The sequence below is a fragment of the Malus domestica genome, chromosome 08, assembly GCF_042453785.1.
Source record: "Malus domestica chromosome 08, GDT2T_hap1".
Lineage (NCBI taxonomy): Eukaryota > Viridiplantae > Streptophyta > Magnoliopsida > Rosales > Rosaceae > Malus > Malus domestica.
Genome location: NC_091668.1, coordinates 25132879 through 25152254, shown reverse-complemented (window position 1 = coordinate 25152254; position 19376 = coordinate 25132879). Strand labels below are relative to the sequence as shown.

General features: G+C 37.1%; 1 protein-coding gene across 2 annotated transcripts; it reads left to right on the top strand.

The window, feature by feature from the left end:
- The first annotated feature begins 2515 nt into the window (after positions 1-2515).
- Positions 2516-15775, top strand: LOC103441666 (probable ubiquitin-like-specific protease 2B). Of its 2 annotated transcripts, none has more exons than XM_008380361.4 (16): positions 2516-2830; positions 4135-4469; positions 4573-4660; positions 4768-4817; positions 5394-5588; positions 5677-5752; positions 6425-6530; positions 7837-7893; positions 8607-8738; positions 10039-10239; positions 10328-10383; positions 10462-10555; positions 10949-11039; positions 11850-11969; positions 13302-13727; positions 14478-15775. In XM_008380361.4, the coding sequence occupies exons 1-16, from the start codon at positions 2689-2691 to the stop codon at positions 15597-15599; spliced, it is 3291 nt and encodes a 1096-aa protein (XP_008378583.3). In that variant the 5' UTR covers positions 2516-2688; the 3' UTR covers positions 15600-15775. The 2 variants fall into 2 exon arrangements, with proteins under 2 accessions (XP_008378583.3, XP_028963045.2); XM_029107212.2 differs by having other exon boundaries at positions 2520-2830; positions 7834-7893.
- Positions 15776-19376: the final 3601 nt, after the last annotated feature.

Sequence of the window (19376 nt, the reverse complement as noted above, 5' to 3'; positions counted from 1 at the left end):
TTACGGCAAGGGGTTACTACTTTTGATAGTGAAATGGTTTTGAAAAGCTTTGTTTTTGCCCACTCACACTTTCTGCTTTGTGCCCCTCCAGGTTTTAGGTATGAGTGCTCGTTGGTGGCTCACGAGGAATTCACGGCAGCTCTGAAAGATTATCACTAATGTAGGACCATCTTTGGTATTGTATAATTAGTATTTGTCCTGCTGGACTGCACCTAGGATACCTACGCTCTGATTATGTTTAGTCACACTTAATTTCATCCTGCACTTATTCTTATCTAGTGTTTTAGTTAGTTTGGTTTTTATTTATTCTCAATTCTTTACATTATTATTCTTCCGCATTGTGCATATGGCTACGTCACCCTCATGTGATGGCAAGCATGCCTCGATCTAGGTCGGGGTTTGTCACCTATCGGTCCCACATAAATTAAAAAAAATTAAAATTTTTTTTCTATTCTAAAAATAATAACAAATAAATTTAAAAAAAAACTTCATGAAAGGCTGTGACCTGTGAGCACCTAAACCAAGCACCAAGCCACCATCTTTCCCACCATGTTTTGCAGAAAGACACGATCTTTGAGAGACCAAGAGGAGGGGAAATGAGAGGTCGAAATCGTGGGTTGGTTTCTTGCATGTTTTGGTTCTTCCAAAGACAAAAAAACGCAGGATCAGAGGGAGTAATCACTAATTAGGACATCAAGGTGGTGTGTGGAAGGGATTACCGGATTGGGTCGGAGGGAAAAGAGATCGTCCAATCTCTTATGTTCTTTTTTTTTCATTTTTAAATTTATTTAAAAGGTGGTGGTGGCGGCGGCTTGGATTTGCAGGAATTTGGAATTCGAGCAGGGATTTGGTTTAGAAGGGAGGGAGGGATGAAGGGTCTAGGGATTTGGATTTGCAGGGAGGAAGGAAGGAAGGATGTAGGGATTTGGATTTGCAGGGAGAGAGGAAGGGTCCAGGGAGGGAGGAAGGGTGCAGTGAAGTAGGGTGCTGACTCAATCTCGGGCGATCCTAACAACACTATGACTGGGCTCGACTTCGTGGACATGGCAACATTTGGGCTGTAGACGGAGGGAGGAATCAGACCTCACAATGGTGAATGTGGTTCGGCGAGAACCAATTGGAATAGCTGGAAATATTTAATTAGATTAGGTCCCAAATATATGCCACGTTAGCCACTAACAGAAGTTTTGATAGAAATTTAACGAAACGACGATATTGATTTTCAACATTCATATCAAAAGATTACATTGATCGAATTTGAATTTTAAAGACCACCTTAAATGAGTGGGTTAATTTCAAAGACTATTTATGATAAAAACTCTATAAGAATAAATACTTTTAACCACTCACCAACCCAAATGCATTTTGTTTAGGGTAAATTACACAATAACTCCTTAGATTTGAGATCTTGCAGAAACCCATACAACATCTTTAAAGCATTTTACATTCATACCTTACGTACCATTTTATTTCAAAATAATACATCCGTTAGTTTTTTCATCTATTAATCCGTTAAGTGCTGACGTGGCTGCCAAATGTGTGCCACGTGACAATTTTTTTATTATTTTTTACTTTTTTTTCAAAAAACCTAAATCTTCTAAAAAAAAAAAAAAAAAAAAAAACTGACACCTTCCCTCATCCTCCTCTCTTCTCCCTGTAACCCCAAAAGCCATATCCCCATCTTCATCTTCTTCCCTGCAACCCAAAAAGAAAAAAAAAACTGAAACCTTCCTTCATCCTCCTCTCTTCTCCTCGTAACCCCCAAACCCATATCCCCCAGCTCTTCTCTTCTCCCACATCTTCATCTTCTTCCCCCCTGCAACCCAGAAAAGAAAGGGAAGAAAAAAAAAAAACCCAGATCGTGTCTACGCTGCCATCACCGGGTTCGTGAGGTGGAATCGGGTGCGAGGATGGGTGTGGGTGCGGAGGAAGACGAACTGGGTTGTTTTTTTTTTTTTTTTTTTGTGGGTTGTAGGAAGGGGTTTTAGGGGAATAAGATGAACATGGAGGAAGGAGAAAGGGAAGGAGAATGGGGAGGGAGGGTGAATGTGGGTGCGAGGAGAAGACGAACTGGTTACAGGAATGGGGATCTGGGAAGGGAGGGTTGTGGGTTGGGGGGTGTTCTGGGTTTCTGGTTTTGGGGTGGGGGACGCAGGTGGGGTGGGGGGGTTACGGGGGTGGGGTTATCATTTCAGTTTTTATTTTTATTTTTTAGGTTTTTTAAAAAAAATTAAAATTTGTTTTGCCATGTGGCACACATTTAGCAGCCACGTGGTAGCCACATTGCAGCCACATCAGCACTTAACAGATTAATAGATGAAAAAACTAACGGACGTATTATTTTGAAATAAAATGGTACGTGAGGTATGAAAGTGAAATGTTTTAAAAATATTGTATGAGTTTGTGCAAGACTTCAAACCTAAGGGGTTACTGTGTAATTTACCCTTTTATTTATTTATTTATTTCTAAAAAATTATAGAAAATTGTAAAAGAAAAATGAAAAGAGAAGGAAGTTGTCTCTGATTGGCTGGTTACCTACAAATTTAAAGCAACGACAGAACCCCTCGTCTTCAGCTCTCTCGCACTGCTCTCTCTCCGATTTGACCGAGTTTCACAACCCCCTGTGCTCACTCACCGAGTCAATTTTTGACTCGCCCGAGTTTCCACTCCAAACCCGTTACCTTCGCGATGAAGACTAGCGGTCTCGAAGTCTTCGACTTCAGCGAGGAGGACGACCACTCGGAATCGCTCCAGGGGAAATATTTTGGCAAGTTAGAAAACCCTAGCCTCAATACGAATCCGAATTTCAAGTACGATTTTCTCCAGAATGGTACGTTTGCTTTCCGCAATGTCTAAAATATGTAAGCTAGACTTCTGTGTTTGGTTAGAGGTCGCACCAAGTGCGATGGCAAGTGCCTTCGCCCATGAGCGGTAGGTTTCGGGTTCGAGACTTGGGAGCAGCCTCTTCATAAATGGGGGTAAATTTAGCCGACATTCACCTCTCCCAGACCCTGCGTAAAGCGGGAGCCTTGTGCACTGGGTACGACCTTTAGACTTCTGTGTTTGGTTGCCGAGAATCTGTGGGAAAATAATCTGGTGTGAAATGAATAAAAGTTCAATAATTTTGTCTGAATTTTTATGTTAATGCTTCGAATTACAACTTTGGCACTTGCTGCTATGATAATCGATCGTTGGGAATTGTTACTATGCTAGCTTTGAGCTATGATGGAAATTTGTCCTGTTTGGAGTTGATCTTTATCGATAAGCTAATCGTTCGTATAGGATTAAGTAGTTTTTTTGAGTTGCTGGTTAATTGTTCTTCAGGTTTATTGTTTTTATAACAAATTTGTACTAAAATGTGGGATCTGTTTACTGTCTCATACTAAAAATTATCTTTGTATGGTGAAAATTTTAATAATTTGGCGGTTGATTTCTTAGTTAACTGCATTGTCTAATCTGTAAATTGAGGTTATCATATCGTAGAAAGAGGTAGAGATTTTTTGGCGGAGTTGGATAAATGTTTGAAAGAACTGGGTATTTACAGACGGATCTTCCAGTAATCCTAGTTTTATATATGGTAACCTTTGACCATTAATAATCACTTTGTATGCAGTAGGCTACTTACAGTTCCGTATTTTGCATGATCTGGTAAATATGTAACATTGTTGTTAGGTCCCGTTTGTATGTCAAATCTGCATTCCAATCCCCTGTTTACAATGGTTTCGCACCTTTTTGTAAAAATGCTGATTTACTTGTTGGTTATTCCGGTTTTGGTTGATGTGCTAATCCAGCCACTAATCTTCTGACATCTGTCAACACTCCCCCTCAATCTCAACTGCAGAATCCCAGTTTGAGATGGGAACAGTGTTTAAAAAATACAGGACTATGAACCCCTTTTGTCAGAATCTCTGCAACTTGTCATCAGTTGGAATGTACTGCACATTTATATCTCCCTTTTGCACCCTTTCATGAACAATGTGGTTGTTAGTAGCAAGATGTTGCCCTGAATCTTGTTGATACATTGTTGTTGGTGTTTATATTTCTTTTTCTCTGTTAGCTAAAAAATGAAAATGGTTTATGTGTATCATCAGTGTCAGCTATAAAGTATACTAATTCATCTAAATATGTTTCTAGTTGCGCAGGGAGCCAAACTTGAATCAAAAGATATTGGCAGCATACCTTGTGTAGATGTTGATTCAGTTGACCAAGATCATTGTTGTGATAATGCCATTTCATATTCCCCCGTGGGAACAATTGAAGAGAGCCTTGCTACCAAGATAGAGTATATGGAATTGGATGCTGCACCACAATTCAAATGTTTGAGTCATGAACAACACTCTGATTCCAAATTAGATAGTCATGGATCCAGAAGTCCTGTTTCTGAGCCAGAGAGAAGAGGTTCAAATGCTATGTCATCATCGTCATGGAAAAGCCAGTTACACTCTGCCCTTGGGGTGTCTCCGTCCAGTGTACGTCAACTGTCATATACCTGCTGAAGTATATCCTTAATGGAGAGATTAACTATCAAAATTATGCTTTCTGAATTTTTTTTTGTGTTATTTTTTTTTTCAGAATGACCCAGTTGATGTGATTTTAGATGCTGATGAAAGCACGAGTGACTCTCCATCAAGTCCTGCTTCTGAAATTGAAGAGGATGACGGTATTTCCTTGTTAATTGGAGGACTGCTAATCTTTAGTTTGTGCCTTCCTTAGTCATTTCTGTCGTGCATCTTGGTGTTCTTACTATTGTTTGTTGTTCACTTTCAGATTCTTTGGGTACATATAAACCGTATCATTGCTCTGGTGATTTGGAAATGGTAATCTCTTTTCTCTTTTATTAGCCGTCCAATACATGTGAGATTGCTCCTTGCATAACTACATATTTGGGGTTACAAAAACAGAAAAAATAAAGAAGTGAAAGTGCATGTTTATGGTTAAACAAAATAAGTGTCAAGAAAGAAAGTGGGGTTGTTTGTGGGATATTCATATTCTGAGTAGTGTAATGGGTAGTTTAGGTGAGTATTGGGTACTTTTTTGTTTCATGTCACAAATACAAAGAATATTTGGTGAGCTATTAAAGGGATGTGTAAGGTAACCCAGTATGCACCATCAGGGCATGTTTTGGTGAGGGAGACTATCTATTCTTTGAATAAGTGTTTCATAAGTATTCGACGTGATCATGGAGTGCCGGCTGTCGACTACCTGACGCCCTCCCCCTCCTTCTTTATCCGGGCTTGGGACCGGCAATGTAGCAAAATAAATAAGCAAATATAATGTTACTTACCTTCTAAATAAGTTTTCTATACCATTTTTTTGCAGATTTTTTAATATTTTGTTAATCCACTTTTAGAAGGTTTTTAATTGTGACTTTCATACTGTTGCATAATCTGCAGGATAATATAAATATGACGGTTGTTCTTTATCCTGATTATGTTATATATCGGGATAGTTATTGTACAGAACCTCAGTTAACCTTTTCTCCCGGTTGCATCAAAATCAGTGGTTCAACATCCGAACGCCCTGGAACCTTTAGTTTTGAATGGGAAGTCGGTGATCTCATTGATGTAGAGTGTCAGTGGTTTCAAAAAGTGAGTCCTGAAACTCTCCTATTGGATGTCACCAATTACTATATATACTTGGTATTGAATATGTACAGTTTATTATACTGGCATTCAGGTTGAATTTGTCATGATAAAACTTCGTGTTGTATCAAAGAATGCCACGGAAGATGATGGTGCACCCAGTACTTCTGGTCAGTGCACTTTTACTAACAAGCTCTTTTCTTTTTGTTGGTTTTTGCATTCATTTAGTGAGATTGGTGCTGCAAGTGTATTTTGGGTATTTTGGGAGACTTCTCTTTCTTGAAATTCCACCAGATTTTTTATGGGTAGATTATTTAACTTGCTGTTCACTTGTCAAAACTAATGTGACCCTTCTGAAAAAGTTTGGTCAATTTTCACTCTGGTTCTATGCAAGCTCCCAGATCTCATTCTATGATGTTTGAGCTATGAAGCTAGGACACTGATAAAGAGGGTTTCTGGTTAAAGGTTGTGTATACATTATATAGAAAGTCTTACGGTGAGGACACACTCTATGTAGTCATATGTGTGACTGGAAAATATTTGTGACGCAAGTGTTATAAGTAAGATAGACCAGTACTTTGTAATCCAAGTATTAATGAGGCATCTTTCAACACTGCAGATTACTTTTAGCAAGTAGTATGTGTCATATGAGAATCTGTGCTTCTTTGTAATTCAGAAAAGAAAATAAAGTTCTAGATTTTTAATCCTTTTTTTGAACAGTGTGTGGGTTAAATTCTGTCCCAACTAGTTTTATTTTCCTTTTGGGACTTGAAACTCTTAAGCTGAGTGTGGCTTCTCTCTTTTTTTTTTCTGGCATTATCTGCTACCTAAACTTCTCCTAGGCACTGAAGAGTTGAAGATTGCAAGTGTTGAACCCAACTGGTTCGAGCAACAGCAAAGGATAATGTCTTTGAATGCAAAATATATCAATTCATGGGTTTTGCATGAGTAAGTTTGTTTATGTTTCATTGGTTAATACAAAATGTAATTTGTATTTCTTGATGTTCAAAGCTTTATGCCAAGTAGCTGTATAATTTGATGGCCTATACTCTTAATAATACTGCTTCTTTTTCTATCTAATTATGTGGTGTATGACTGTAATTATATTTGTGTTGAATGTTGGAAATGAAATGACAACATGTTTCTTTTTGGTAATTCCTTTTTCTTTTTGTGTAGAAAAGCAATATTTGATAATTTTATAAAAGGAACAGCATTGGACACTATGCTTTCATTACTTCAGATAGACTAGGATATTATGTGTTTAGGAATCCTAGTTTCAGGCTTTCAATTCTGCACATGATGTTTGATTACTGTAATTTAATACGTTGGATATGCTTTTTATAGTCTTAACTAGATTTAAAGTTCCATATTTTCTCTTTACTCTCATTTGTACCAACATTGACAAAAGTATAGCCACAAACATACACAAATTAGAGACAACTTATCTAAATATCCAAGAAATGGTCAATTTAATCTGTTTTAAGAATTACACTTTGTCAGTGCAATGAAATTCAATCTCATCAAGATCATAAATTCCTTTTTTGTGTTTTCAAAGGCTTAGTGTTAGGATGAAATGAACTAAATGGCATTTTGGGGGATTACAATGACAGATTTAAGGGGATACATAGTTCAGTAGCAAAAGGGATTGCTGTGAGAGACATCTGATGTCCACTCTTGAATTTAGAACTTCGAAGTAATAGTGTGAAGTGAACCATCCAGCTTGCGTTTTTATTATAAGAATTGGTGCTGAAAAAACCCAGTAAACATTAAATCTATGAGTTTTAAGGCTCTTGGTTTATAGCTATGTTCTCTATTTATATTAGTGCTGAGTTTGTATGCATTTAATTTATACGGTATCTGTTCAACCATGCTGCTGTGTTGCTGTGGGCCGGGCATAGTGTCCAGTTGGTTTTCCTCTTTACAGGGATGATGTACTGCTGTGGTGATAAGTATTGCGTGTGTTTTTAGTGGTTTGCAAATTAGAATGGTTCGACCATACTTTTGAAAAGAATAAAAAAGGAATGGTTCAACCGTACATTTTTGTTAAAATTTTGTTTGTTCATTCACATATATCTAGCTTAGAAATGCAAGGTAATTGTTTGGATTCACAATGTATTTTTCCTTGGTGAATTATTTGCCACAACTGTAAATATGTACTAGTTCTGTGTATGGTGTATTGTTGTATCAATTCATTTTACTTCAGTAGTACTGCACAATCTTAAATTTATATTTTTTCCCATTTTGATACAAGTAGCATGGGCATGGAAACAGATGAGGATGATTCAATTGGGCAGAGGCATCATTTTCCGAAGTGAGTTAAAGTGGTCCTAGTTCCTTTTCTCTGTAACTATGATGGCACAAATTATATTCCTTTCTGTATTATTAGTAGTTAAATGATGTTTCCTTAACCTTCCTTTTCCTTTCTTTGTTTTCAGATTCTTTGTTCTGTCATTTTGAGTTCTTTAGTTGTTTACAGTTGTTACGCTTTCTATTTTTTTTCTTTTCTTTTCTCTCTTAAACGGTGAGGATTGGATAAGGTTTTCAACTCTTTGTTCCTCGGTATCACATAATCCATTTGTAAGGCTTTCTTGATCACTTTGAATTTATGGGATTTGTTTTTCAAGTGTAAAGAATTATTAAATTATTTCTGTATGTAATGTGGACATATGCTTTTTTCGCTTAACTCATACCTGTGGCCCAAAATCCATCATCGGCTAAACAGTCATTTAGTTTTTCCATTTCTCTTTAACTCATACAACAAACGGAAGAAGGATCAATTTAAAGAGACGCAGAATCAATTTATGTGGTCCCTTTGTTATTGCCCGTAAAACTATTAAGTATTTAGGGAGTTGGGCTCTGGTCGAAACTGTTTGTGTTTATGTTGCTTAGTAATATACCAAATGGTAGAATACTTGTTTGGTTCTATGAAAATGAACATGATTGATTTGGTTTACAGTTCAGTTTCTATTTCTTTCTCGGTGTTGTTTTATGATGTTTTCTAAACATATTTGAGATGCTATACAGTTTTGATGAGCCTTTTGAAGATGTTGTATATCCGAAAGGGGACTCAGATGCTGTTTCCATCAGCAAGAGAGATGTTGATCTCTTACAGCCAGAGACATTTATTAATGATACAATTATTGACTTCTATATCAAGTAAGCTTGCGTGGATAACCTCACATGCATAATTTATACTCTTTATGTTAAAGACTTGCATGTTTTGGGATTCTAAATACTTAGTTCCATTATGCACAGCTATCATTATCTGGGACTTGGTTTTGTCAGTTTTATTAATAAGAGTTTTAAGGTCAAAAGAAATTAAAAATGTTGGGAGGTAACATCCCTTTCCTTGGTCTCAAACAGGAGATATGAGAACCAAGTGTGTCCATTAAAGTACATTGTTTTGTATAGATTTTTTTTTAATTGCCTAGTTCTTCTTAATCATTCAAAAGGGAAAATGTAACCACTGATAAATTCATGATTTTACTAATAAATAAAGCTAATTTCGTATTTATATGTGTTCAAGTGACTCTTGCATACCTTAATATAAAAAAGTGCCAATAATCACATACTAATAATCATTTCGTTGTTAGGGGTCAGCAATTTTACAAAGTTGAGCAACTTGGCCCGTTTGATAACATTTTTATTTTCAGGTTTTAGTTTTCTTTTTTTATTTGTTAGGAATATAGGTGAAATACAGGGGAAAAATGGTAAGAGCAAAGCTGGAGGAAGGATGGTTGGAAAAAAGTGGAACAAAGTACACAAATCAAAAACCGAAAACTGAAAACAATTTTTAGTAGGTTTTCTTTTCTAATTATTGCTACTTACTTTTTCCTCTACCCTTCATCCATCCTTCTTTATTCCTCGTTCCTCCATAGAGATTTCCTCTATCTTTATGAAGAAAATATGAATCCTATAAACAAAAAACGAAATGGTTATCAAACTGGCCCGTAATTTCCCAAATTTATCTTTACTTTGTCATTCTTTCATCTGGTTAGTCCTACACTGGATCAATCTTCTCTACCATCAATATCCTCACTATCCTCAACGAAACCCTTGGGCTTGTGTTTTAGGAACTTTTAAATTGCTAGACCTTTTTTTACCTTAGTATATAAATAAATAATATATTTCAAGTAAGTTGATATATAATCACCGAAATCGTAGATGAAAGCGTTGAGAAACTGTTAATTTGGATGATTCTTCAATTTATGAACTGCTAATGAATTTAAAGACATGATAATGAGAGTACATCATGTAATGATATAAGATCATTGAAATACTAATCCTTTGAAGTTTGAGACAGCGTTTGAAAATGTAATAAATAATATTTGTTAATTACCAAAAGATGATGCTAACCTAGGCTAATGCTAATTGCTATTGCCTTTATTAGCACTTAATGTGATTGTAGGTTTTGAAAATTTTATAATTCACCTGTTAAAATATACTCTATTGACAGGTATCTGAAGAATCAGATTCAGCCTGAGAAAAGGCATAGGTTCCACTTTTTCAATAGTTTTTTCTTTCGGAAGCTGGCTGACCTGGACAAAGATCCATCCAGTGTTTCCGATGGCAGAGCTGCTTTTCAACGAGTTCGTAAATGGACGAGGAAAGTGGATTTATTTGAAAGGGATTACATCTTCATTCCTATAAACTTCAAGTATGATCCTTTGACCAAACTTTTTGCCTTTGTAGTAAGCTCAATTTACTGGGGTGCTGATACGTAGCTTTTGTGCTTTAATTGTCAGTCTACACTGGAGCCTAATAGTCATATGCCATCTTGGTGAAGTGCCTAAACATAATGGTAAGTTTCTCCTTGATTGCGCAATGTGCATCTCATCTCTTCTTCATCCTGTCATTTATATACTTTTTCCATGTTCAGATGGAGAATCAGGAAATTCACGTAAAGTACCTTGTATTTTACACATGGATTCTATCAAAGGAAGTCATACGGGTCTGAAAAATCTAATTCAAAGGTATCTATTAGCTATTAAAGTTAATTTTTTTATTACTTCTAATCGCTCATGCTCGACTCTTGATGTTCTTTTTATGAAAACTTGATGATATTTGTAACAGTCTGGCTATTGCGATATAACCATTGGATATTAATACAAGCATTAGGTTAGGTTGAAGTTTCTTTTTTTTTGTTGGGAGGGGGAAGGAGACACTTGGACAATTCTCAAGTCAGTAGACATATTTTTCTATTTTATGGGATAATATGGGATATTTTATGTTTGTGTTTGATGGTTTGATCTTGGAATAGGGTACTCAGTACTTGGGGGTTTTGAATGGCATATGCACTCTTTAATACAACTTCAGAACTTAGTTATTCTAAATTGTGACATCAAAGTTTGATCTTGAAATAATAGTTATCTGTGGGAAGAGTGGAAAGAAAGGAAAAAGGAGACATCTGAAGAAATCTCATCAAAGTTTCACAACCTGCGATTTGTCTCACTTGAGGTATTGCTCCAGTCGTATGTAACAGTTTTAGAGAGGGGAAACAATAAAAATCTGTATTATATGGGCATATTGTATTCTTATGATCATATTGTTGTGTATGCTTACTACCCTTGTGATTTCATGGGCCACATGGAAGAATGATTTCATAGGACACTGTGGGGTAGAGATAATTTGAAGTATCATATATAAATGCTACCCTTCTTGTCTTAATAAAAACTGCTACTACTTGGGTAAATTTTTGTCCAAATGTCCTTGCTTCATTGGCATGGGACGCCAGGTGGCGGTGTACTCGTTCCATGGAAGTTGTTTTCTAAGTGAAGGGCATTACTATCTTGAAACCACCTTTTTTTTTAATATAAAAAGAAGAATATACAAAGAAATTTGTGGATATTAAGATTGTCTTTTATATTTACGGGGTTGAATTAGTATGATAGTCTGGTATTCAAGATATGCACAAAGTCATTATAGGTTAAGTTCTAGATGCAGTACGGCAAATTGATTGTTTTGTAACTATAAAAACTACTAAAATGTTCTTTCCCTTTTGGCCTAAATCTTTTATAAATATATATCAGATGAATGGTTCAATGGAATAGCTTGCACATGTGCATCTTCATTTGTGATCATTCTGTCTTTGAGCTCCTGCAATAGATGTATGCTCTCTTTGTACAATTACATGACATATTTTTGTCACTATAAAGTTTTATCTTTCGCTCCCTCATTTTTTTTGTGGTTTTAGATAAAGAAGTGTTGAATAGTTTTTCCTGATGGTAAAATGTTAGAACTTCTGACACTGGTTCGTGTTCTTATTAGCTACCGCAACAGGAAAATTCGTTCGATTGTGGCCTGTTTTTACTCCACTATTTGGAGCTCTTTTTGGCAGAAGCTCCTGTTCATTTCAGCCCTTTCAAAATAACCAAGTTTTCCAACTTTGTAAGTGGTCTACTTTGTCTTTTGTTTTTCCTTAGTTTCACTAAGTCTTTTAAATTCTACCGTTTACCTTGTTGAAATCCTTGATGTGGCATGTGAATTTTATATATCTGATACGCAGCCCTAACATCTTTAACTTCTAAATTGTACTGCCCACCACCTGGTTGTGTTCATACTTTTGTTTTTTCTTATTGAAAACATAATTACAGTGTTTATAAATTAGGGTGATGCTTGTGAATGCTTGATTGAAGCCATTGGGGTGAAAATCAAATATTGTTCTTCTCTTGTTCGTTTGTATTATTACTTTATAACATATATATGGAGGAGTGTCCAATCACCGAGCAATTTAAGAGGAAACATAGCACATTCAAAGTCATTGGATGTAAATGTCATGGTTTAAAGGAGAGCACTTACTTTCTCTCAATGTTTTAAAAGGCAAAGGTGAAGGGGCGAAGCCAAGGCGTTTCATGGATAGCCTTGCCTAGGCGATAGGCGTAAGGCTATCGCCTCACGTTACCTAAAATTATTATAATACTTCCTATATATAAAATATAATACTTTGTAAAACAATCAAGCAAGCATGGCAAGCAATCAAATATTTGACTATTATTATTATTTCTCTAATTCACATCATAAAGTCATAATAAACTATTAGAAACTAAGAAACATAAAATTAGCATGAATTTTATAGAAAAAACCTGCCCAAAATGACGTCGTTTTGGGTTTGGGCTTTTAAAAAAAATAAAAAATTCAAACTCCCAGGTGGCGCCTAGGGTAGTCTATAACCCACTTCCGCTGGGCAGAGGTGTTTTCTTGATAACCCCACCCATGAAATCGCTTAGGCTAGTCTCAATACTAGTTTTTTAAAACATTGCTTTCTATTAACTGCTGCATGAAAACCCAACTAAGATATCATACTTTAAGCATTGCATGTTTTCCTATTAATTGATGGATGAAAAGTTAAAACATATCAACAATTACTTATTGGATATTTGAATTCTCAAAAGTCCTTAATGCGAAGTGTTAGAATACTTCTGTATGCGTATCTATGTTAGTATGTTGATTTACAGTTTCTAGCATGCATCACATCTGAAGATTCTAGGATTTTCTTTTTCTCAAATAGAAAGTCTTTCAGTTCTGTTGCCTAACAATGAATTGGGACAGAATCAGATTTTAGATACAATTGTTGGGACTTTAAATGGGGTTTCTGTGCATAAAACTCATACCTTTTCCCCATTATTTCTTGTTGCCTTTTAATTATGATCCTCCTGTAATTTAATTGCAAGCTTTATGTTTCAAATTTTTGTTATGCATAATCACAATTTCTGTTGCCAGCTTAATGCAAATTGGTTTCTTCCGTCCGAGGCATCTCTCAAGCGTACCCTTATTCAAAGGTTAATTTTTGAGCTACTTGAAGATCGTTGTCGGGGACTCTCTTCAGCAGCTTCCAGTGATGAAGACCAGGCTAAGTTTCCAGAATGTAACAAGCATGAAACTGGTGTGCAGTCTTTTTCAGGAAGATGTGGTCCTGCTGTAGCTTGCCAAGAAAATATGTCAAGTTCTCAAGCAGGCCAGGGAATTGAAATCACTCTATTATCCTCATCTTCTCTAAGGAGTTCTGAGTGTGTTAATGATGCAGGCTTGGTTCTCCAGGAACTTTTAGAGCCAGGAGCCACCCCCGGCTCACTCTATGGAGAATATCAATCATTTGACCAAAAATCATCTTTTTACCGTCTTAATGGAGCTATATCACCGATGGAGGTAACATTATTTATTCTTGTTCTGTTGGGAACAATATTCGTTCTTACTATTAGATAGTTGGGATTGAAAAGCATGAGCATGATTAATGTTGGCTTTTGCGCTGTTTTGGAGTTCTTTTGGGTGTTGCTTTTTAGTTCATGTGTGTGTTTGGGAGAGAGGTATTGGAAGGGCCATGTTATAGGTTCTGTTTTTACGTTTTGCTTAAAAATTACTTTTAAATGATCGTCCTTTTTTTTAAAAGAGAAATTGGAGTATTGGTCCCTAATTGGAGCTTTGGTCCCCAAACTAAAAATCTGTTTGTATTTGTCCCTAAACATGTTACAACGTGGAGCAATGGTCCTTTTGGGTAACTTCGTTAAAATTTCCCTTCAAACTAAAACATTTAAAGTGCAATTAAGGTAGGGAAGTTCTAATGGAGTTACCCAAATGGACTATTGGTCCACATTGTCACAAGTTCAAAAACCATTACTCACCGATTTTCAATTCAATCTCTCATTTTAATTTTCTTTTAGCCAGTAAATGCTTTGAGAATCATTTCTATCATTATTTAAAAGTCGCAGATTTATGTAGACCTGTGATGCAGGCTGGTACACCCTTTTTTTTTTTTTGTTTTTTTTTGGGGGGGGGGGGGGGTGGTTCCTTTATGGGCAGAGAACTATATAGGACAAAAAATGTATTATAAATGGATCATTTTACGTAGTTTCGTTTAAGAGAGCACAATACTTGCACTTACCTTTTGTTTCATTACAGGACGACACCAAAACTGGAGAGCAGTTCACTTTTATGCCTACAGGAGACTCTGGTTTTCAGCAAATAACTGGAATTACATCTCAAACTTGTGACATTGAGCATACATCAAGAGCTTATGGCGTTGAGACTGACTTTAACTTGGCGCAAGCGGAAAATGGAAACACTGATTCATCCCCTAAACTATCAATGTGTGTCTCTGACCAATCTGAATATATAGCGGTCATTGAGAACCATTCAGTTGGGGAAGGTTTGGGTTCGAGTCAGAAAGAAGAAATGGATGTAAACCATTCTCATTTTGTGGAAAACGTCACATGTTTAATAGATGTCCTTGTTTCTGCTCCAAGCAAGATGCAGGACGCTTCCATTATAGAATTAGAAGGTTCTCAAGATCATGTGCATGACTGGAATGAAAATGGAGATTCTCAAGACCATGATGCTTTCCATGATGGCAACGGAAGTTGTCAAGACCATTATAAGGTGCATGATGGCAACAAAAATGGAGGTTCTGAAGACCATGGTAAGGTGCGTGATGGAAAAAATGGAGGTTCCCAAGACCATGATATAGTGCTGGATGCCAATGAAAATAGAGGTTCTCAAGACCATGATAGATTGCATCATGGCAACAAAACTACAGGTTTTCAAGACCATGATAAGGTGCATGCTGTCAACGTAAATGGAGCTTCTCAAGACCATGATAAGGTGCAGGATGGCAACGAAATTGGAGGCTCTCAAGACCATGATAAGGTGCTTGATGGCTACGAAAATGGAGCTTCTGAAGACCATGATGAGGTGCAGGATGGCAACGAAAATGGAGGCTTTCAGGACCATGATAAGGTGCAAGATGGCAACAGAAATGGAGCTTCTGAACACCATGGTATGGTGCAGGAAGCGGCTCCAATTCCCTCGTGCCAAGAAAATCCCGATGTACAAATGGATCAAGACTCCGATATGGTAGACAACAGGACAGTCTCATGTGATGATGATGTTCAAATTTCCGATGGACCAACGCCTGACGATGGTCTGATACCCGAGTCGCTAGAGCAACGCGCTGCAAAAAGGCTGCGGCTTACACCTCCAGTTGAAGGGGATAAATGTGTCACAAGAAGCCTTGTTGAAGACTGAAAGTCGTGAGGCCACCAATTCTCTTTTTGCAAGTATTTTGATAGTTATTTGACTTGAATGGTCTGTCCATATGAGGTATGTGGGATGTATTTAGAGTTGAACGGTTAGGTAATATGACGCTTTTGATCTAAAATGTTAGTGAATTTATTCGTCTGAAAAAAAAAGCTTTGATTTAATCTTGCTGAATGGTGAGGTTCTCTGCATCTTCAAGAGTGACCGGTAGAATTTATACCCAAACATGTTGACATGTAAAAGAACAAACAACCGCAAGTAAGCCTAGGACCGGGAGGGGATGAATCGGTCAAAGGCTCTTTGACAGTCAAGTTAGTAAGCAATATTAAACTCAAGCAATAGGCAAGAGAACAAGTATGTAGATATTGCGTAACCAGATAAAAACCCTAAAAGGTGTATTTCTACTAGTGGAAGAGAAGAGCTTTTAGGATAGTAGAATCCATATTAAATCGAAAGAATCCCAGAGGATATCTAATATTGCATCCTCTTAAGACTGATTATCACATGTCAATTCTTAGATTGTAAGGACTCCAAGATTATAGGAAACTTGTAGATTCCTTGTTGGATTAGTTTCCGAATCTTGCGGAACAAAATGGTATATCTCAGCGAGGTCGACAGACTTTGCCCACTTACTCCGGAACAGGATGATGGTGGCATCGTTGATCCGTTTAGCCAACTCTGCAATGGAGGTTGTTGAGTCCGTCATCAGACTTGTGAAGTAGGCGTATTCTGATCCGTCTTACTTCACCCCTAGAAAATTATGGTCCATAATTGCCCCTATCTAGGCATAAAAAATGACTGGTTCCCCTTAAAAATGGGTAGTTACGTAGAGACCAAGCCTTTCAGAATAAGTCGGAATACGTACCGTTTTCTTCCTTCAGAGCGTGGAGTCTCAACTTCGTTTCTTGTGAACTTTTGACGTTCCAGATTCAGTTGTGCGATCTTGAATATTGAGGAGAGGCAACAATGATGAACATGTAACCGTGGTTTTTCCTCCAGCTTAGCCTTTAGTTTTCATCATGAAACCTCCTTTTCTATTTCATGCCTTACATTCCAAACCCAGTTCTCTCTTTGAACCTTAGCCATATTTATCTTTGTCAACGACTGAACTTCATTGGAGTTTTCCGACGACGACTGAACTTCATTGGAGTTTTCCGACGACGACTGAACTTCATCAGAGTTAATGGTCCTGGCCAAATCTGTTTTATAGCTTCCATATGAAAATTTGCATGTTAGGTGTAAGGGCTTGTCTCCCCCAAGTAATTATATCTTTTTTGTCCTGTTCATGAGACTTTATAACAAACATGTATTTACACGTTATAAACACTTGCAATTTTATTCATGCCATTTATCCTATTTGAATAAAATGTTGGAAATTTTTCCATCCCTTGCTTCCCAATCATGGAATAATCTGGTAATCCGACAAATTTCTTCAAAGTAATTTAACTTCGAAGTAATATGTAATATAATAGAATATGAGCAAGCTTGTAGGCCCCAGATAGAGCTCAAAAGCCCCCTAGGTAACATTGATTCGGAAAAATGTTACCTCTCAAACTTGGTATCCATGAAGATTCCCACTGCGATTAGGAGTACCACCTTACTCCGACACCGGGTCTAATGCCCATGAAAAATCCTTTTACTATATATTTTTCATAATGTATTTGTCGAATTAAAGACGAAAAAGTGATAAGTCTTACCCAGAATGACCTCCAGAGTTCAGAGTCAAATAAGTGTTCCTTTCTCAATATGTTGTCTTGTTCGTTGACCTTGCCCTGTTTTGGGTTAGAGGATTTTAGATATGCCTATAACTCAGAAAAGGTTTCCTACTCAGTCCTGATTGCTGGTTTGTCCTTAGTGAATATTAAACAAAAGTTCGTCAGGGACTTGGTCACCTACATGTGGATTGAAAACACTTTTCAAATCCTTTTGTTAGACCTTGTGCACCAGACCAGAGTGTTTCCGATCAGACTACACTTAGTTGGCTTGGCTAAGGCACTTCCGTGTATCGGAGCTCTATTGGAATAAAATTCCTCTTGAGGACTTCCTAGTCCAAATGCCTCATTCAGACCTGCTTAACATATGGTGTTGCAAAACTTACTTGGCTTAGTACGCTGGTTTAGGATAAGAGTGATCGTACTCAGGGTTGGGACTCAGAGCCACCCTTCAGATTATTCTCGGATCGCCTTTACTTTCATTCCCTCGAATGCATAGAGCATAGATTTGAATGTTATAACTCATAACCCACAACCTTCAGGTTGCATAATCTTTTTCAAGAGTTGGATGGTGCACTGGAGTTCCAAATCAAGGGGTTATGTGACATGTCCCCATGCTCGTTACCCGCTAATCGTAACCACACTTGTTACGCTTCGAGTCTCCCAAATTGCTAACTGAACAATACGCGAAGTTTCAAAGTTTTGTGTTATTTGGGCTTTTTAGGTATTTTCACTACCGCAAAAAAAAAAAAAAAAAAAAGAACGAACAAGTGCGTATCATAACTCTGAGAATAAAGATAAAAATAAAAACTCTGAGAATTCTTTTATTGAAAAAAGACTTGTGTTGACAAAGGGGTGTGATTGAATCCGAAAAGGATTGCCTACATATTCTCGGAAAAGGGAACCAAATTATTGGTGTAGTTCAAGAAAGATGGTACAATGTAAAAAATTTTCATTGGACCATTCTTTGATGAATAGCCTATGGTGAGGCGATACAGAAATGAGTTCTCCAGGGACTTGTATACGCGTAGACGGCAACGTGTTAGGCATAGTATCGTCTGAGCTTGGTGATGTTCCACCGCTTGGTGATCGGAGTTCCATCCATGCGCTCAAGGTTGTAAGCAATATTAAGACTCAAGTAGTAGGTAAGAGAATAAGTATGCATAGATTGCGTTACCAGAGATGAACCCTAGAAGGGTGTATTTATACCAGTCGAGGAGATAACATTTTAGCATAGTAGAATTCGTATTAAACCTGCAGAATCCCATAGGATATCTAGGAAGTAGATATTGCATCCTCCTGGGAGTTTGATTACTTGCGGCGCATGCCAATCCTTAGATTATAATAACTCCAAGATTATAGGAAACCTGTTGATTCCTTATTGGATTGGGTTCTTGAATCTTGCGGTACAAGAATGGTCTATCTTAGCGAAGTCGACGAACATCAACTTCACCCAATGATTCCGGAACATGATGACGGTGGCATCGCTAATCCATTTAGTCAACTCCTAATGGAGATTGTTGAGTCCATGTCCAAACTTCTGAGGTTGGCATATTCGGATTCGTCTTACTCCGGTCCCGGAAAATCATGGCCCACAATCATGATAATGTCTCCTCGGAGTAGATGATCTATTGGCAGTCCTTTCTTTAAAGCTGTCCAAGCGACTGTTTTGTCTTAACCGATAATCTTGGCTTTTTTAGTAAGGAAGTGCCGAGTATACTCCCTGATAAACTAGTTGGGCTTCTTGACTACATTGAAGAGATAGACAGACAAATTATTGACAACATAGTCAAAATTAGCCACAATAGGATAAGAACTTCTATATTCTATAAGGTTCTATGTTTACATTTATATAATCACATTCTTAAAAATAACTATTTTCGCATCAGGAAAGATGTGAACTCAATAATTATGTGTCGCGAAAAAGGACCACACATAGACAACATGGTCAAGATAACCATAATAACCTTATCACATATGCTATTGGTTGATCTTGGATGATGTTGAGAAAAACAAGGCAAAATGAAACACATATGTAAGTCTCGGGGGAGGT